The sequence below is a fragment of the Symphalangus syndactylus genome, chromosome 8, assembly GCF_028878055.3.
Source record: "Symphalangus syndactylus isolate Jambi chromosome 8, NHGRI_mSymSyn1-v2.1_pri, whole genome shotgun sequence".
NCBI classification, from domain to species: domain Eukaryota; kingdom Metazoa; phylum Chordata; class Mammalia; order Primates; family Hylobatidae; genus Symphalangus; species Symphalangus syndactylus.
This window is the reverse complement of record NC_072430.2, coordinates 119,899,143-119,920,454: the sequence shown is the minus strand read 5'-3', so window position 1 is coordinate 119,920,454 and position 21,312 is coordinate 119,899,143. Positions and strand designations below refer to the sequence as shown.

General features: G+C 39.8%; 1 protein-coding gene across 2 annotated transcripts in view; it reads right to left on the bottom strand.

The window, feature by feature from the left end:
- Positions 1–894: 894 nt before the first annotated feature.
- ATIC (5-aminoimidazole-4-carboxamide ribonucleotide formyltransferase/IMP cyclohydrolase) overlaps positions 895–21,312 on the bottom strand; it is a 38,724-nt gene continuing 18,306 nt past the window's right edge. The window contains exons 8-16 of one of the 2 annotated variants that reach the window (XM_055290548.2): positions 19,518–19,643; positions 18,574–18,681; positions 17,040–17,125; positions 15,926–16,015; positions 11,777–11,905; positions 5,755–5,847; positions 3,712–3,894; positions 1,406–1,561; positions 895–1,122 (exon numbers count right to left, since the gene is read on the bottom strand). In XM_055290548.2, the coding sequence (XP_055146523.1) occupies positions 1,003–1,122; positions 1,406–1,561; positions 3,712–3,894; positions 5,755–5,847; positions 11,777–11,905; positions 15,926–16,015; positions 17,040–17,125; positions 18,574–18,681; positions 19,518–19,643 (1,091 nt within the window). In that variant the 3' untranslated portion in view covers positions 895–1,002. The remainder of the gene's footprint in view (positions 1,123–1,405; positions 1,562–3,711; positions 3,895–5,754; positions 5,848–11,776; positions 11,906–15,925; positions 16,016–17,039; positions 17,126–18,573; positions 18,682–19,517; positions 19,644–21,312) is intronic. The other variant, XM_063645684.1, reaches the window with a different exon arrangement.

Below are 21,312 nucleotides of genomic sequence, written 5' to 3'. Positions count from 1 at the left end.
TATTGACTACATTTTTATGCAGCTCCAGAGGGTGAATCTAGGGCTGCTGAAATTCTGGGAAACATTTCACTTAGCACTGAGAAAATATACATCAGATTATCCATAGAGGGGGTCAACAAGACTTACCAATCCCCTCTAAGGTTCCAGTTCACAGGTGCCAATCTGCTGTTTGTTTGGAAAGTAGACAACCAAGCTTCTCAGAAGTGTGATTAAAAACAAATGGCATGAGGGCCGGGCATGGTGGCTTACGCCTGTAATCCCAGCACTTTGGGAGGCCAAGGCGGATGGATCACGAGGTCAGGAGTTCGAGACCAGCCTGACCAACATGGTGAAACTCCATCTCTACTAAATACAAAAATTAGCCAGGCGTGGTGGCGCATGCCTATAGTCCCAGCTACTCGGGAGGCTGAGGCAGGAGAATCGCTTGAACCCAGGAGGCGGAGGTTGCAGTGAGCCGAGATCGTGCCACTGACTCTAGCCTGAGTGACAGAACTACTTTTTTGAGACTCCATCTCAAAAAAATAAATTTAAAAAATGAAAAACAAACAAACAAAAAAACGGCATGAGAAGACTCCCCTAGGAGGAAACATGGAGCTTTAATATACAACTCCCATGCAGAAGAATTCTAGGTAATTTACATCAATACTCCACACCTTTAAGATGGGTGTAACTCCCAGTCCTTAAGTGTGGCCTATACACAGTGACTTGTGCCATGTCCTCTGGCTGCTCAGCTCGTTTGGTTCCTGTTAATGTTTATGTTTCACACAGGCAGTGCCGTGGGATGGGCTGAGCTCCGGCAGGCAGGGGTGCTCTGGAATTCCTCATTTATGTGTCATGTGTCAGTTCAAAGAGCCTGCATCTTTAACATAAAACACAACTACCAAAAACTATGGATCCAGTGATTAAGAGATACTGTTTTATTTTTTTAAGAAGTTATTCTCAAAGTTTCAAGCGTGACTGTTTACCTACACATAAGCAAGCCAAAAACAGTGTGTGATAAAATCAGTGGTGGAAGAGCCGAAGGTTCGTATGAGCAAGGATGATTCCCAGTTCGTCGCAGGCCTCAATCACAACTTTGTCAGCAGCAGAACCGGAGGGAGCCGCAATGTACGCCACACCACTCTGGGGGAAGTATATTGATTTTCAAAACACGATTTTATGTAAAAACCTGCAAAACTCAAAATCCCCCTCTAAAAAGCATACGCTAACAAAGATATAGTCAGTCAGAAAGGCAAAATAACAGGATTTGGGTTCTCCATCCACCCAATGGAGAAGTCAAATGGTTCTCTGAATATTACTGATCTGTATCACTTTGCCACACCTTTTAAAAATCAAAAGCAGGATTTCTGAAACAGTTTCTACATAATGCTCAACTCTAGGCAAATGCACCCAATTCCATACTTACCCTTTTAGCTCTGTCTACATTATCTCGGAAAGGGAAGAAGGCATCAGAGCTGATAGAAACTTCAGTCAGTTTCTCAACCCATTCCTTCTTCTCTGCCTCAGTGAGTAACTCAGGGACTTCCTCAAACAGTGCCTTCCACTTTATCAAATCTTCATCCTATGAGGGGAGAGAGAAAGGAAGAAGCTTGGTCTGACATCATCTTTAGTTCTATGTGGTGCAAATCACCATGCCAGAAAGCACCTGGGCATTTTTCTTAGGACTTCTTTTTATTATTATTATTTTTAGACGGAGTTTTGCACTGTCAACAGGCTGGAGGGCAGTGGTGCGATCTCGGCTCACTGCAACCTCCACCTCCCGGGTTCAAGCAATTCTCCTGCCTCAGCCTCCCAAGTACCTGGGACTACAAGTGCACACCACCACACCCAGCTAATTTTTGTATTTTTGGAGACAGAGTTTCACCATGTTGGCCAGGAGGGTCTCAATCTCTTGACCTCGTGATCCACTCACCTTGGCCTCCCAAAGTGCTGGGATTACAGGCATGAGCCACTGTGCCCGGCCAGGATTTCTTGATTGTAAATAATTACCATTATTTACACGGAAGTTCAAATATCTAGAATCTCTTTGATGCTTTTAGAAATATTTTCATTAAGGAAAAAAAGTGATTCTAAGTTTACCAAATAAAGATAATACCATTTTGCTTTCTAAATCAGTTTATTCCAAGTACATATGTAATTTTTTTATTTTTGGCTAAGCTACTTACGTAAAAATACACTGTTTTAAAATCTCTAATTTAAATCTACTTCGTATCTACTACTTTATTAGACTACCGTCTAATTTAAATCTACTGCTTTGGTACTACTGTAGAAAAGAAAGCAAATAAAAAATTGTGTTCCAAGGGTTTTCAAAAAAACCCTCTGTATCCAATCTAGGAAAGAGATGAGGATGAGTGTTCTATAACTACATTTATATAAAAGTTATTCTAAATATAAAAGCAGTTGTAGACAAAACACAATTCATAATATTTGCTACGTTTTGAGTGTGTGTATCCACTCCAAAATTCATGTTGAAACTTAATCCCCAATGCAACAGTATTAAGAAGTAAGGTCTTTAGAAGGTTATTAGGCGATGAGGGTGGGGCCCTCATGAATGGATTACAGACTTATAAAAGGGCTTCAGGGGGAAGTATGGCCCTTCTGTGAAGTAAGGACACAGTGTTTGTCCTTTCCAGAGAGGGCTGTGCCATCTTGGAAGCAGAGGGTAGGCCTCCCCAGACTCTCAGCCCACCAGTACCTTGATCTGGGACTTCGCAGCCTCTAGAACTATGAAAAATAAATGTCTATGGTTTATAAGTTACCCAGCCTGCTGCAGTATTGTGTCATAGTGGCACAAACAGACAGTTAATCATATTTTACAAGGTGCTTCTATCTTGGGTGATGTTTTAGCTTTGACATACGTTTACTCTTGTTCACTTCCAGGACTCTTTCAGGACTAGTAGCAGGGGTTGACTGGTAATATCAAACAGAAAAATCCAAGTATCAAAGTTAAAAAAAAAAGATATCTTAAGGACTTCAGTTACATTCTGCAGCCTCACTCTTCAATGACACTTATGTTGATTCCTGCTCCTGAATAAAAAACTGAGGGTAGTCAATTGGCTCTTCAGAAGACCATCTAGTATTTGATTAGCAAGCTTCTGTTTTCCATCCAGCATTTTGTTAGGCACGCAATATATACAGAAACCGGGCTAGATCTTTTCTTCTGGCAGGCTACCTACCTAACGTTTGCGACTGTAATGTTCCTACGTACCTTCTTCAAACAGAAGAACATGAAATGTAAACAAAATATATCAAGTTACTAATGGCACATGTAGAAAATGTGGTGGGAGAAGACCCCAGGGTTACCTGCCGTCAGGCAATTTGTATTTAATGTTTTATATAGACCCGTCGGACAGCAAGCACCGTGCCTGACATGGTGGCAGGCACCTCGACGTAGGTGAAAAGCAGTCCTTGTCATCAAAAGCTTATAATCTACAGGGGAAGTACAAATATACAAACCTACACCAAGGCTGCAACTTAAAAAAACAGAAGTCTGTGGTTTCAGAAAGGGATCAAAAACAATGAAGAAAGTTACATGAGACAGAAGAACATGAGAAATGTGTAAGAAGTTTCAATGATCAATTTTAGATAACATAGAATTTCAAGGAAAGCATCTTTTCCTCTGTGTGGTGATGAAGTTAAAATCTGTTACACATAATAACAGGGATGAAATGAATATTAACACAGCCCAGAACCCAATGCCAAGTCTTTCACCTCGCCAATGGTTCCAGTCACATATTGATCGATGGCATTGGAGATTTCTGCTCTCTTCACTCCTGTTTTAAACTTCATCGAAAGCACTTGTGGATGGTGTCTAAGCCACCAATAGTTTGCCTTATCTCCTGCGAGGCGAGTGCAGTGTATACGAGACTGCTGTCCTGCTCCAATGCCGATAACCTGAGGAACATAGACATTAAAGTGAACACCTCTTCCAACGACACTTTCTTCTCAAAAGGATCTTTTGTGCACATTCTCCAAAACCTATTTATTAGTTTTGTGGAAGAACATATCAGGCCAAAATAAGAGAAATATAAATAATTTTTAAGTCATTAAAAAGGGTGGGGTAAGAGGTTTATAACTACTATTCATACCTCTTCAGTGATATGTGATGTACGACTATTAATATTCTAGAATTCAATAAAATTGATGGTTTGAGGGCAAAAAAAAAAAAAGTTAAAATAAATGACCAATGCTGGGTGCACTGGTTCATGCCTGTAATCCCAGCACTTTGGGAGGCCAGGACAGAAGGATTGCTTGAGCTCAGGAGACCAGCCTGGGCAAGATGGCAACATCTCATCTCTACAAAAAGTAAGAATAAAAAAATAGCTAAGCGTAGTGGCGCACACCTGTAGTCCCAGCTACTCAGGAGGCTGAAACAGTAGGACCGCTTGAGGCCAGGAGTCGAAGGCTACAGTGAGCTATGATCATGTCACTGTTCTCTGGCCTGGGCAACAGAGCAAGACCCTGTCTCTATAAAAAATAAATATATAAAACTAATGACCACAAAAATAACTATGGTTACTTGAAAGTCTTTGTTTGCCCCAGTGTATAAATTACAGTTAAAATATCAACTCTCAGAAATTGAGGTAAGGATCTGACATGGGTAGCTAAAAGTAGAAACAATTCCACCAGGTACAAATGTTCTTCCTTCCTTCCTCTATTTCTATGGGTTGAATTCTAAGCACCAAGGACTTAAATGCACAGGTGTGTTTTCTGGTTTTAGTTCTTATAATGAACAGCCCCTAAGCTGTCTGCCCAACAGTCCATCTCTTTCTGAGCACAGCTGCTGGCAACCCTGCCCACAGCTACAAGAGAATAAAAGAGACCACAAATACCTGTGCAGCCGCCTCCTCCTCAACATCAGGAATGAAGCACTCATTCTACACGGACTTACAGAACTTTTTAGAACATGACGCCAGTAGACACAATCTCCCAGGAGTTTGTTACTATAGAGACTGGCAATCTGGGGTCTTCCAGGCCATAAGCTAATTCATATCCACCCGCCTCCATGTCACTTCTGGGCCAAATAATTTAACAAATGCCAAGAGATAAGCTCAGGACAGGCTAGCAGAGACCTCAGAGGTGAACAAGCTCAATCTTGTATTTTGAGGCTCAGGAGACTAGGAGAGAAGTTCAATATCTTGCTTAACATCACACAGTAAGAAATGTTCAGTATTTAATTATGGCAGCGGTCACATACTGTGAAATTTGTGAAAACTGGTCAAATTGTACATTTAAAAAGGTGAATTCTACTGTATACAAACTATGCCTCAATAAACCTGATTTTTTAAAGATGAGGTTAACTCCTAGTCTAACAGTCTTTCTACTCAGCAGATTCTTGATAAGACAACGTAAGAAATAATGTGAAAACACCCTGCAGGCTGCAAAAATATAGGCTGGCGGGTGGCAGTACCGTAACTTACCTCCTCTTCCCTGGAAATAATACCAATGGGGGAAAAGGAGAGTAAATAATCCAGTTTTGTAACAGCTATTAGAGTCTCACTAATCCAAAATGTGCCAACCTATTCAAGGCAAGAAGCGGCACAACTAATTTGAGTACCTGTTTCTAAAGATATTTTCTGATCATCATTAGTTTTAACAGCCCACCAGGGTACTGAGGAAACACTGACAAACACAAAAGAGAAACATTTGGCAAATATTCCCTTTCAAGCTGTCCAATGTCTAAGGCAGACGGATGTTTACATATCATTTCGTAAAACAACAGTCCCCCGAAGGCAAGTCCAACAGCCCACTTACCTGCCCGTTCTTGGCGTAGCACACAGAGTTAGACTGAGTGTACTTGACAGCAATGGTGGCTACGATGAGGTCTCGGAGGGCAGACTCTGGCAACTGAAACACATACACAATGGTAAATCACATGGGGCCTTTTAAACTCATTTAACTTTAAGCTTCTTTTTTTAAATATTATTTTTTGCGGTTTTTTTGAGTCAGAGTCTCACTCTGTCTCCCAGGCACAATGGGACAATCTCCAACGGCACAATCTCGGCTCACTGTAACCTCCACCTCCCGGGTGCAAGAGATTCTCAAGCTTCAATTAGAGGCGCACACCAACATGCCTGGCTAATTTTTGTATTTTTAGTAGAGATGGGGTTTCACCGTGTTGGCCAGGCCAGTCTCGAACTCCTGACCTCAAGTCATCTACGTGCCTCGGCCTCCCAGAGTGCCACAATCACAACAGGTGTAAGCCACCACGCCTGGCCAACTTTAAGCTTCTTAGATCTATTTAATGTGAAAGACCTACAACATAGTTATACCACTCAAATGACAGAGGGAAATTAACTGTTCTCCTACACACTACCATGATTTACTTAAATATTTAACACATTTGTGGTGGAACTTAGCACAATGCATCCATAGACACAAACTAATGTTATTTTGCAGCAATCGTGGATTAAGCCTTTTTATATCACACGAGGTAAGAACTAACATATCCACTCCAAAACTGACAAACAGTATTTTCTTGAGCAGAGTACTTTTAAATATCTGGAGACATAGTAAAATTTATGTTCAGAACCAATGCGGAGAATTGTTTCACAGACATCACAAATCATTATGATGCACACAGACAGCCAAGACTGTTTGGAAAAATCAAATTAGGATCATTTTCTCTTTTGTTTAGAATAATTTAAGTAGAAACTGTTCAAAAACCATTAGGAATTACCGGTCCAAATAGAACAAGAATAACACCCAAAAATATCACTATCTTTAGTATAAGGCATGAATACAAATGGAAAAGAAGGATGATAGTCCACATCTGTATGCTAAGTGGACAGAGGATATTCGCTACAGCCAAAGGATAAGTTGATAAATTTGACTTAAGTAAAATTAATAACTTTTACTCTGTAAAAGATTCCTCGTTAAAGAGGATGAAAAGACAAGCTACAGACTAGGAGAAAATTAACAAAACTAATCTCCAACAACAAACTAGCACATAAAACATAAAAAAACTTTAAAAATTCAATAACAGGCCAGGCGCAGTGGCTCACACCTGTAATCCCAGCACTTTGGGAGGCCAAGGCGGGTGGACCACCTGAGGTCAGGAGTTCCAGGCCAGCCTGGCCAACATGGTGAAACCCCATCTCTACTAAAAATATAAAAATTAGCCAGGTGTGGTGGCGCATTCCTGTAATCCCAGCTACTCGGGAAGCTAACACAGGAGAATCACTTGAACCCTGGAGGTGGAGGCTGCAGTGAGACAAGATCGTGCCACTGCACTCCAGTCTAGGTGACAGAGCGAGACTTCATCTCAAAACAAAACAAAACAAAACAAAAAAACTCAGTAATAATCAAAAATTTAATTAGAAAATGGGCAAAAGACATAGAGACATTTCACCAAAAAGGATACACAGGTAGCAAATAAGTACACAAAAAAATGTTCAACATCATGAGCATTTATGCAAATTAAAATCAGTGAGATATTGCTACATACCTATCAGAATGTCTTAAAAAAAAAAAAAAGTGGCAATACCAAAAGCTAGTAAGGATGCAGAGACACTGGATCACTCACCCACTGCTGGTGGGAATACAAAATGGTACAAGCCACTCTGGAAAACAATTCAGCAGTTTCTTAGTAAACTAAACATGCAACTACCATACCACAAAGCAGTTAACAACCCTGGGCATTTATCAAAGAGAAATAAAAACTTATGTTTAGGCTGGGCACAGTGGCTCATGCCTGTAATCCCAGCACTTTGTGAGGCCAAGGCAGGTGGACCACCTGAGGTCAGGAGTTCCAGGCCAGCCTGACCAACATGGTGAAACCCCATCTCTACTGAAAATACAAAGATTAGCCAGGTGTGGTGGCACATGCCTGTAATCCCACTCCTTGGGAGGCTGAGGCAGGAGAATCATTGAACCCGGGAGGCGGAGATTGCAGTGAGCCAAGATCGTGCCACTGCACTCTAGCCTGGACAACAGAGTTAGACCCTGTTTCCCCAAAAAACAAAAACCTTATGTTCACACACACACACACACACACACACACACACACACACACACAAAAACTGTACATGAATGCATGATGAGTGAAAATTACAGAAAGGAAAAGCAGATTTGTGGTTGCCCAAGCATAAGGAGAGGGTGGAAGCAGTATCAAGTGAGCCTGGCTACAGAAGAACATGAGGGATCACTGCAGTGTTGGAAATGCCCTGTGTCTTTAACTGTTATCAATGTCAATGGCATGGTTGTGGAATTGTACTGCAGTGTGACAAATGCTAGCATTAGGAGAAATAGGGTAACGGTTACATGGGAACTCTTACAACTGTATGTGAATCTACAACTTTTATCTCAAAATTAAAAGTTTAATTTAAAAAAGCTATTAGGATTTCTTAAGAATTTATTACTCTAAGGTATTATTAATGTTATATATCTTTTATCTTTTATCTGCTATTTGAGTCACCAACTATAAATCTGATTCCTTTGGTTCCCAGAAAACTTAGTAGCAAAAGCCAGTTTCATAGATGTCTAGACCTTCAAAGATAATCTTGGTGATATGGTTTGGCTGTGTCCCCACCTAAATCTCACCCTGAATTATAATAATCCCCATGTGTCAACGGGCGGGACTAGGTGGTAGTAACTGGATCATGGAGGCAGTTTCCCCCATGTAGTTCTCATGATAATGAGTGAGTCTCATGAGATCTGACAGGAAGCGCCTGGCATTTCTCTTGCTTGCACTCATTCCCTCTCCTGCCGCCCTGTGAAGAGGTGCCTTCTGCCACGAATATAAGATTCCTGAGGCCTCCCCAGCCGTGTGGAACTGTGAGTCAATTAAACCTCTTTTCTTTATAAATTGCCCAGTCTCAGGAATTTCTTCATAGCAGCGTGATCAGAAACTAATCACTTGGCATCCTGGGTTGGGATCAAGGAATACGAGAAATGCCAGTGGACTGGGAGTAAGGGAATCCAGTCTTAGAAACATGCTACAAATAGTTAACACAATTAAAGCACTATTCAAGAAAAATGGGAGAAGAGGAAATAATTCAAACATGTTCAGTATTAATAAACATTTTGTCCACCTGTCTGGCTCTCTCAGGACTGAAATGGTTCCAGACCTAATAATTCTGAGGCTGGAATGTTAACAAAAATCCACTTAAAAAGACAGGGGTGAAACAGAAAGGAGAATAAACCTATCATTCCCTCATCCTTAAGTTTCCAGATTTCTACTAAGAATTCACATGAAGCAAGGAGAGAGTTTAGATAAACGATTAAGATCATACCTACCACTCATAAAAAATATCCAGAGGCACAAAACCTATTCAAGATCACTAAATTATTAATGAATCCAATATCTACAAACCTTAGAAAAAAGACTCTCAGTAGCTAGCCACAATTCTCAACATGGTACCACGGAATCTAGGTCAATATCCATTCAGTATTTTTCGAAGTACATGAACCAACCAGAGTGGATTCCAAAGGGCTGAAAGATATTTCTATGTATAATGCCTACATGTTTCTTTACTTCAGGACACCATTAATTGTCAAAGATAGAAATGAAAGAATATCCATTAAATCAACAAACAAAAAAGATATGTTAATCATCGTATGCTTATCAACAGACAGAGCTCTCTGGATAAAGATTTTGAGGCTTATTTCCAGGAATTCTACTGCAAAGGCCTCAGGATTCAGACCTGGGAGCAAGCTGCAGCCCCTCATCTTCTTCTGTTATAGCAAATAGCTTGTTAAGAGACCAATCCTCTTTTAGTAACAAACAGAAAAGCTGAGCAGAGTGGACAGACGGCAAGTACTAACAGACAAACATCCCAGAGAAAATGGAAGCAGGAAGAAATGGGCCTGACAGTCTATGCTTTTCTCCTCAAGGCATTTTCCAAGTTGCACACAATAAACTAAGGGTAAATTGGCTGAGCACAACTTTTGGCAGTCTCAGAGGACTAAGGGACAAAAGCTGAGTTCAGTGTACAGCAGTAGATACTTATGGATTTAGGGGCAGGAATGAACCATAAACAGACCAGTGCTCACAAAGACTGAGGGCTAAATTCCTATTTAGCCTTCAGGAAGCTCAACAATTCCTGACAGAATGAAGATATCTCCTACATCTTATCTGCCCAAAAGAAGGACAAGTCAACTCTGGAGAGAAAAATAACACCATCCAACCCTCAAAATATCGCTACAGTTTTTTCATACCCAATGCCTAGCACTCAATAAAAAATTCCAGGCTATCAGCCAGACAGACCAGAAAGCAATGGAATGATTCCTGCAAAGTACTGAAAAACAAGCATAGCCTACTTTAGACCTAGGAAAAGCATCCTTCAAACTGAAGGCCCAATTAAGATACTCCAGAAAATAAATGTCAGCTTGTCCATTCTTTATTGTGTAACTCTGGTCAAATTTCTTAACTGTCCTCTATGGTACAATTTTGTGATCTTCACAATCGACACAATGGAAGTCACCCCTGTAGAGTGACCTAAGTGTTAAATGAGATAATATATCCAAAACACAAAAATCACAGTTATTATCCTAGGAACGTGTCCCTACTACAAGATAACAAAGAGCACAAGTCCAAAAACTTGTCTATATAAAAACATTAATCACAGCACTGAAAATGTAAACAATCTAAATATCCATCAGAAGATCCACGTTGCAGTGAGCTATAACCGCACCACTGCACTCCAGCCTGGGCAACAGAGCGAGCTTCAAAGGAATAAAAACATTCAAACACAGCGAGCTTCAAAGGGATAAAAACATTCAAAAGTCTCTTAAAAAAAATAATAAAGGCCGGGCATGGTGGCTCACGCCTGTAATCCCAGCAGTTTGGGAGGCCGAGGTGGGCAGATCTCGAGGTCAGGAGATCGAGACCATCCTGGCTAACACAGTGAAACCCCGTTTCTACTAAAAATACAAAAAAAATTAGCCAGGCGTTGTGGTGGGCGCCTGTAGTCCCAGCTACTCGGGAGGCTGAAGCAGGAGAATGGTGTGAACCCAGGAGGCGGAGCTTGCAGTGACCTGAGATCGCACCACTGTACTCCAGCCTGGGTGACAGAGCGAGATTCTGTCTCAAAAAAAAATAAAATAAAAAGATAAATAAATCAAAGTAAAAATAAGAAAAATATCCATTGTAGTACATCTACACATGTACACATGGACTGATTGCCACATGGACTTTCAGATAAAGATATGAATATGCATTTACTTTTGAGACAGGCTCTTGTTCTGTCACCTAGACTGGAGTGCAGTGGCACAAACACGGTTCACTGCAGCCTCGATCTCCCAGGCTCACGCAATCCTCTCACCTCAGCCTCTCAAGCAGCTGGACCTACAGGCGCAGCTACCACGCCAGGCTAATTTTTGTACTTTTTCTAGAGACAAGGTTTCACTACATTGGCCAGGCTGGTCTTAAACTCCTGAGCTCAAGAGATCTGCCCCTTGGCCTACCAGTGTTGGGATTACAGCTGTCAGCTACCGCACCCAGCATCTGTATTTATTGATATAAAAACACATTTGTAGCCTAGTATATGGAAAAAAGGCAAGTTACAGGAGCCAGATTATGGAAGACATGATCCCATTTATGTACGATTAAAGCTACATATCTCTAGTATGTACATACACACCGAAGCTTCTAACATGGCCTTTGATTCATTTCTTAAAACTCCAAAGCTTATTTGACGACTCAAAGATAAGCTAGCTAGCTGTGTGCATATAGACCAGTTCTAAATCCAGACCTTAATAAATGTAAAGCTCATTAAGTATTGAAAACAGACCAATGGAAGTTACTAGCAGTCAGTTCAGATACTTCCCAACTTACATCTTTATTCTTGGTAACAACATTGCTAAATAATGACTTGTCGACGACACCACTATTTCTCTTCTGGCTTAAATGAAGACCAAAGAGAGTTCGAACTTCATTTTCACCTGGTTTGTAAGACTGGTCCATCTAAAATACAAATTTTAAAAGTTAAAGTTAATCTCTCCACTTCCCTCAAATTTTTCATTTAATTTATGCACAAAAGATTTCATTGTAAGTAAAGTTATATGGATGTTTCTAATTTTTTACACATTTTTCTAATTTTCTAATTTTTCTCACACACCAAATGATGTGTTAAATCATTCTGGTATGATACAATTCAACATTCTAGTATGATACAATACAATAGCCAGGCGCTAATACTTTTCTCCAAAGTCTTTTATAGGTTTTACTACCCAACAGCATTTTACAGATTTTACAACCTGTATACAACATGTTAAAAACCAATGATTCCAGTGAGTATATTTTTGGTTAAGTTACTATCTATATGGTTCTTTTGGAAGGTCAGCAGATAAAACAGAATGTGCTAATTAAATAAGCCATGGCACAAAAATTGAATTCTAATTTTCCTTTCTAAAAATCTGTTACAAAATAACCCAGCTAACCCATGAATTAGAAGCTAAAAGTGAGAAAACAGGATTTGTGATCTGTGTCTTTGCTATTTGGAAGGAATTTGTATCATTTACTGCCATCTTCCTCTCCCAAATTTTGAACCGAAAAGAACATTAAGGTGTGTGGAACAATACGTGTAACACTACTCTCTCCCTGGATTTTTTTTTTAAACTTGACACTATTTCTTCTTTATGCTTTGGATGATCTTTGATTTAGAAAGCACTGACATATAATTTATAAGCAAGACCCCATAAATATTAGTTCTGTTTAATCTACATTTTCTTGAGTTCTAAAATGTTCCTTTGTATTATGCATTATAAAATTTCTAAAATTGATATGTTCTCCTATTAACTGATGCTAGGAGAAACTTATCATTAGTCAGGTAGAGGGATAAGTTGTCTCATGCTTATAATCGTGTGCAATGTGCAAACTAAGCCAAATTCTCAAATAAGTAAAACACCAATGAAGTCTTGACATTCCTTTGACACTCTCCAACATGGTACTATCAGGTGTTAAAGAGATCAAGGCAATGACTCAGGTCTTGGAAAATATTTTCCATGATGCTACAAGAAAATGCTAATGGTTGTTCAGTACATAATACTCTTAACAACAACAACAACAAAAAACTTGATTAAGAAACTGGGGGCCAGGCGTGGTGGCTCACACCTGTAATCCCAACACTTTGGGAGGCCGAGGCAGGCAGATCCCTTGAGGTCAGGAGTTTGAGACCAGCCCGGCCAACAGGTGAAACCCAGTCTCTACTAACAATACAAAAATCAGCCAGGCCTGGTAGTGCACGCCTGTAATCCCAGGTACTCAGGAGGCTGAGGCAGGAGAATCGCTTGAACTCAGGAGGCAGAGGTTGCAGTGAACCAAGATCGCGCCACTGCACTCTAGCCTGGGCAACAGACTGTCAAGTGGCTAAAAAAAAAGTAAGTATGTGTATTTAATGTGGTATTTTCTTCTTTCCTTGAATAGCTGACATGGAATCTATGGTGAACTATAAAATTATTGGTATCTTACCATCAAAGGAATATACTTAATAACTTTCCTTATACAGAATTAGTATTCCACAGAGCTCTGATATCAATACTATGTGAAAAGTAGCATTAGGAATTTTTACTTTAAACTGAAATAACTCTTTGCTTTATCAATGCATAATCTTAGACCATGAGCTAGTTTTCCCAATACAGAAGAGCTCATAAAAATCGGTCTAAAAAAAAAAAAACCCTCAACAACTTAGTAGAAAAATCATCAAAGAATATGGAAAGATGGTTCATAAAAAGGAATAAAACATTCAAACATGAAAAAATGCTCATACCACACACAATGTTAAAACTACATAGAGATGCCATTTTCTAATTGCAGAGACTTTTTAAAAGTATAAAACCACAATGCTGACAAAAGTGTTGGGAAACAGGCAACCTTATATGTGGGCAGCAAGCCACCCAGGTGCCAAGGCAAGAGACCGAGGACATGAGCTGTTCCAGTATAATAAAATATAAAATAAGAATAGTTATACCAGATATAGATCTTAGATATGATTATATATATGAATATCATTAATCATCAGTTGGTAGCAATTACTCTTTATTCCAATATTATAATAATCCTAGCTCTATAATCATAACCTAGGAAAAACCAGGCCATACAGAGATAGGAGCTGAGGGGACATAGTGAGGAGTGACCAGAAGACAAGAAGAGTGCGAGCCTTCTGTTATGCCGAGACAGGGCCACCAGAGGGCTCCTTGGTCTAGCGGTAACGCCAGCGTCTGGGAAGACGCCCACTGCCAAGCGGACCCTGGTCTAGTGGTAGCCTCAGTGTCAAGGAAAAACACCGGCTACTTAGCAGACCAGGAAAGGGAGTCTCCCTTTCCCCGGGGGAGTTTGGAGAAGACTCTACTCCTCCACCTCTTGTGGAGGGCCTGACATTAGTCAGGCTCGCCCGCAGTTATCCGGAGGCCTAACCGTCTCCCTGTGATGCTGTGCTTCGGTGGTCACGCTCCTAGTCCGCCTTCATGTTCCATCCTGTATACTTGGCTCTGCCTTCTAGATAGCAGTAGCAAATTAGTGAAAGTACTAAAAGTCTCTAATAAGCAGAAATAATGGCATAAGCTATCTTTCTCTCTGTCTCCTCTCTCTCTCTGCCTCAGCTACCAGGCAGGGAAGGGCACCCTGTCCAGTGGACACGTGACCCACGTGGCCTTACCTATGACTGGAGACGGCTCACTCTCCTTATCCTGCCCCTTTGTCTTTTTTTTTTATAATGCTTTTTTTTTTTTTTTTTGAGACAAAGTCTGGTTCTGTCCCCCAGGCTAGAGTGCGGTGGCGCGATCTCGGCTCACTGCAAGCTCCGCCTCCTGGGTTCACGCCATTCTCCTGCCTCAGGCTCTCGAGTAGCTGGGACTACAGGCGCCCGCCAACACGCCCGGCTAATTTTTTTGTATTTTTAGTAGAGACGGGGTTTCACCGTGTTAGCCAGGATGGTCTCGATCTCCTGACCTCGTGATCCGCCCGCCTCGGCCTCCCAAAGTGCTGGGATTACAGGCTTGAGCCACCGCACCCGGCATCCTGCCCCTTTGTCTTGTATCCAATAAATATCAGTGCAGCCTGGCATTCGAGGCCACTACCGGTCTCCGCGACTTGGTGGTAGTGGCCCCCGGGCCCAGCTGCCTTTTATCTCTTTGTCTTGTGTCTTTATTTCTACACCCTCTCGTCTCCGCACACGGGGAGAGACCTGCCGACCCTGTGGGGCTGGTCCCTACCCTTACATATTTCAGTTAGGACAATGAATTTGCCTACAACATCTAAAAGGGGCAGTATCAATTAAGATTACCAGTACACATATAGCTTGTTATTAAGCCTTAATTTCACTCTCAGGACTTTTCTAGGTTATTCACTGAAGGGGTATTTGTGGTAGCTAAAGACTGGTGACTGTCTAGGTAAGTTAAAATACACAGATACAGGACAAACTTCCAAGAAGGTGAAGCAGGGTACACTTTTGTCAACAGGAAAATAGAAAAAGAAATGCACATGCAAATATTTGCTCAATATATAGACTATTTCAGGAAAGATAAACAAGAAATTTAAAATATTAGTTATTTTTTCAAAAGGTAACAGAAGGATGGAGAGACTTTCCATTAAATATTGTTATTATTAGTATTTTAGAGACATGGTCTTACTACACTGCCAAGGCTGGAGTGCAGTCGTTATTCACAGGCATCATAGTACCACAATACAGCCTCCAATTCTTGGACTCAAGCCATCCTCCCATATCAGCCTCTCACGCGGCTGAAACTATAGGCATGAGCCATCACAACCAGCAAAAAGTTAAAACTGAGGGTAAAAACATGATGAAAGCTACTCTGATCTCAAAACCCCACGTTAAAAGTATTTTTTTAAACGCGGGATTTGGGGAAAAGAAACTATAATAAGGATAAACTAGAAAGGTATGAGTACAAAGGAAAGATTAAACAAGGGGGAAAGAGACACAGAATAAAAGAGCAAATTACCGCTTCAAACATGAATTGCACTCACCTGAAGGACACAGTAGTTTCCATTTTTCTTTTTGGAAAGTATTGTCAAGGCTTCTTCTTCATATCCTGGAGCAATTATACCATCAGATACCTGCAAAAATATTAAATTTTAATTTCTATTTTTAAAAATCAGAGAACATCTCTTAAAAAAATCTAGCAGCAATTATCAGTCTTAAATAATGTTGCAGCATATTCTGGTTTCTGCCTCCAACAGACAATGCTAACGCTATACTTAAAGAGAAATCTATTAGAATACAGCTTTCTGTATAGCAGATCCTAACTTTCTGTCCTTTCCAAGTTTTTGTTCATTTCAGTTTAAACTAAGAAAATATAAGTGATTTGCTCTAACACATATACCTCAGGAGGAAATATTTCTTCAGGGAGTGTTTTGAATGAGCAAGAGCACATTCTAGTCCTGACTCTCCTAGTACGTGGTTAAACGACCTCTTCCGGCAAGGCGTTTTCCTTAACAGCAAGACCAGATTAAATCAGAGATTTAACATGACGAAAGACACAAATGCCATAGCCCTCCTGTAACCTGTAACCCAGGGATGGCAGTGGCCATGGAAAGAATCCTAAAGCAACAAAATAGTGCCAAGCCACATACTCCTTCAACCTTCACCTCTGCCTATTTTTTTCCTTTTCTGAGCTATTTAACCTTTTTTTCTTTTCTTCCTGTCTTCCTGCTACCAACAGTACCCCCACCTGTCTGGAATACCTGTTTGGTATTCAACTGATGGGGTAAGTTTCTTAATGTAGTTTCTATTTTTTTCCCATTATACAGTAAGATTCATTATCACATCACCACCTAAAATTACAACTTCTGTTCTTCAGAAACAATAACCTTGGCATGAAGACAACAAAGAATTTAAAATAAATATATAAGTAAAAAACATCTTAACAGCCAAATGTCCATCTGAAACAATAATTCGCTATATTTCAAAATTAACAATTTAAGATTCATGTTCTATTTAAAATATGAACATTAAATGATAAACTTAGCTAATTTAAAGATATTATAAACATAAATATTATAGGTTACGGTTTCAATGAACATTATGAACAAATAAAGCTTTATTCAACACACAGATTAAGATACATGAATGTCCACTAACTTCTCTGGAAATAATTTTTGCAGTTGGTACATCACAAACATCGGACAATGCAACAAAATCACCAAATGAAGACATCCTATCAGCCCCTGTAAATAAAATTAAAATGAAGTATTTATCACAAACTATCCTGATATAGAAAAAGTAATAAAATTCTCCACTGTCATATAAAATTCATTTCTCTGAAGCTAACCTTACTGTTTACACAAGATTTTAACAGATCAATAAGTCATTTAACTGAAGTAACCAGTAAGAAAGTACTCTTTAATTTTTCCCTCTAGAGTGACACTCAGAAAACTTTTTCTGTGAAGGACCAATTTATATATACTATATTCACAAAAACAGGTGGCAGGCTGGATTCAGCTGAAGTTGCTGACCACTGCTGTAGATGATAAACTATGATAATAGTTCCTCAAGAACTTTCAGAAATATTATAGGAATATTCATGGGTTATTAAATTCAACAAGTAAATGTCTCTGATAAAACATGACTCTAACCAAATTTAGTAAAGTTAGAAGAGCCATAAATCACGTCTGTAATCCCAGCACTGTGGGAGGCAGAGGCAGGTGAATCACTTGAGGTCAGGAGCCCGAGACCAGCCTGGCCAACATGGTGAAGCCATGTCTCTACTAAAAATACAAAAAAATTAGCCAGGTGTGGTGGCACGCACCTGTAATCCCAGCTACTCAGGACGCTGAGGCAGGAGAATCGCTTGAACCCAGGAGGTGGAGGTTGCAGTGAGCTGAGAAGGCGCCACTGCCCTCCAGCCTGGGCAACAGAGCAAGAATCTGTCTCAAAAAAAAGAAAAAGCTTTTTGTAATTTCAATTTTGGTCACATATTAAACAATAACAAACGCATTCAATAGCCAAAATTAGCAAAATTACATTTACCAAATTCCAATTGTGTTTCCATTTATTACATTAAAATATTAACAAATACTTTTTTTTTTTTTTTTTGAGACAGAGTATCGCTCTGTCACCCAGGCTGGAGTGCAGTGGCACCATCTCGGCTCACTGCAAGTTCCGCCTCCCGGGTTCACGCCATTCTCCTGCCTCAGCCTCCCGAGTAGCTGGGACTACAAGCACCCGCTACCACGCCCGTCTAATTTTTTGTATTTTTAGTAGAGACAGGGTTTCACCGTGTTAGCCAGGATAGTCTCGATCTCCTGACCTCATGATCCGCCTGCCTCGGCCTCCCAAAGTCCTGGTACTAGAGGCATGAGCCACTGTGCCCAGCCTAAAATACTAACATATACTTTTATAAAGAAATGTATTTTGAGGTACTCATAGAATCATTCTCAAATATTAACAAATTAAATAGGAAATCCTATAATGAAACAAAGGGTATTTTACATTAATCAAACTACATTATATAGAATAACTATATATTTATATAGAGATAGAAGTCCTTAATTTCATCTATTTATTATACAGAATATCTATATATTTTTTTCTTTATTCTATCCTTTTTATTCTATTTAGGATAAAATATTGCTTTTTCTTTCTCCCCCAAATCAAAAAGCCCTATGAGTCTGACCTCTTGCTCTTGCATATGCTGTTGAGATGGGTGTGAGGGTTTTATAGAGATCATAGACCATGCAGACCTTGGCCTCATCTTCACTGAGTGGAATTCCAACAGCAGCACCTGGTTAGAAAATAGTAAAATCATAAACCAAGAAAGCTGAAGTTACTACCTATCAACTCCTAAATCAAGACAGTTTTCTTAACATCCAGTCTATACAGCACATGTTCTAGTGCCTGTGCTAAATTAAACAGAAATCTATGTAGCCAGATAATTAAACACTAAAAATATGGCTGTGGGAGCAGTGTGAGGGAAATCTCTCTGCCCTCTGAAACCACAGAGCCACTGAAGCCTGACAGTACCCAGTGTGTAGGTGAAGCTGGTTTACTTCATTACTGACTCTTTCTCTCTATTCTGCTTGATATCACTTTGATATCACACATCATTTATTTCTTCCCCACTCACATCACTTTAACATCCAATAAACATCTGAGAACAAATCATGTGCTAGAGGACTGTCAGCAAGATGTGGTGTACAGACAACTCAACTGAGGAATTAATGATTTAAATACAGAAGCAAAGTATCTCATACAATGACTATAAGAAGTTTCAGATAAAGAGTCCTAAGAACTTCTTCTTTATGTTTACTCCGTTACATTTTCAAAGATGTGAGAAAAGACTTAGTCTACTGCATTAGGACATTTCACTTTTATTTTCTAAACTTTTATGGTTCCACTCCACAAACAAATTCCTGCCTCATTTTCCTAGCTGACAATATTATTTAATTCTGTGTGTGTGTGTATCAGATTTTATATTATTACATTGATATGTTATCAACAGATGACTTTCAGATTTCATAGCATGTCTATATTCACATTAGAACTTGTTAATATTCAAAAAAAATTAAGAAGAAATGCCTTTCGAACAATTCTGGAGCTTTCCAGAGCACAGAGCTTTACCTGCTGGGCTGACATGTTTGAAAGAGGCAGCGGCTGGAATACCTAAAGCCTCCTTGAGTTCCTTCACCAGCTGCCAGGCGTTCAAAGCATCGCACAAGTTTATAAATCCAGGGGCTCCATTTAGAACTAAATGTAAAAATATACATGCACATTACTAAGCAGGATCAGTAAGGTCAGATGTATGCACCCTTCTCAAAAAAATAACATGACTAAACAAATGTTTTAAGTATAATTAAGAGCCAAACAGATACACACAAACAAAATCTTGATGATAAAGAACAAAGCAACTGAGCCTGAGTCCATCTTTAAAAAAAAAAAAGCACATGTACATGAACACACACACACACACACACACACACACAAACACACGACTGGAGGACCAGAACCAGCCAGTCTAGAAATAAATCCACAACAGAGATTTAGGGATGGGAGAAACTATGACAAGACTGGTGATCAGTCAGGAATTCATATAAATACAGAACTAAGATTAAACAATTGAGGTAATTACAGAGACAGTACAAAATTTAAGTTACAAACCCTATCGATTTAAGAAATTATATTACAAACTAAAGCAACAGCTGTGGGTGGAAGAAGAGGAGAAGAAATAATGTGGGTTTTTTCTTCTTTGATGGCAAACTCATCAGACTCTGCCTAAAGCAGAACTGTAGTTAAAAGGAGACTGCAACTTCAGAGTTTTCCATTACCTAGTTTCTTAACATTGGCAGATTTTTTTATGAGCTAGTATCTCTTGTGAATAAACATAAGTTCAGCACACAGAAAGAAATGGTGGGCCATTAGTAACAAAAATGAGCCAGGTACAATGGCTCAGGCCTATAACCCCAGCACTTTGGGAGGCTGAGGTGGGTGGATCACAAGGGCAGGAGTTCGAGACCAGCCTGGCCGATATGGTGAAACCCTATCTCTACTAAAAATGCAAAAATCAGCTGGGTGTGGTGGTGGGTGCCTACAATCCCAGCTACTCGAGAGGCTGAGGCAGGAGAATCGCTTGAACCTGGAAGGTGGAGGTTGTAGTGAGCCGAAATCGCGCCATTGCACTCCAGCCTGGGTGACAAGAGCGAGACTCCGTCTCAAAAAACAAAACAAAACAAAACAAAAATGTATAATTTCATGTCCTTCATGGGTTAAGATAGTTTTAAAGACCTTGCCAAATGTTTACTGAGTGCCTACTATGATGTTAAAAGCACTGTTCTAGGTATTCAGGATACATCAGTGAAAAAAAACCGTCCCTGTCATCCTCTTAAAAAAAAGTCACTGTCCTTATGGAGCTTACTGGGGAGGCAAATAAAAAACAGGCAATAAATAGTATACAATAAAAGAAAACATTAGGTATTTATCAAAATGAGTTGAAAACTTGCACACAAATGATTATAGCAATTTTGTTCATAAACTACCAAAAACTGTCCTTGAAGTTTTGATGCCCTTCAATATGTCCATGGATAAACTGTGGTACATTCATACACAATGAAATATTATTCAGCATTAAGAAATAAGCTACCAACCCACAAAAAGATGTGCAAGAAACTTAACGCATGTTATTAACTGAAACTGCCTAAAAGGGCTCCATACTATATGATCCCAACTATCTGACATTCTGGAAATGGGTACAGAGTCAGTAAAAATAGCTGGGCATGGTGGTGCATGCCTGTAATCGTAGCTACTTGAGAGGCAGAGGCGGGAGGATTGCTTGAGTCCCAGGATATCAAAACCAGCTCAGACAACATAGCAAGACTCCATTCCAAAAAAAAAAGAAAAGAGAAAAAGATAACAGTGGTTG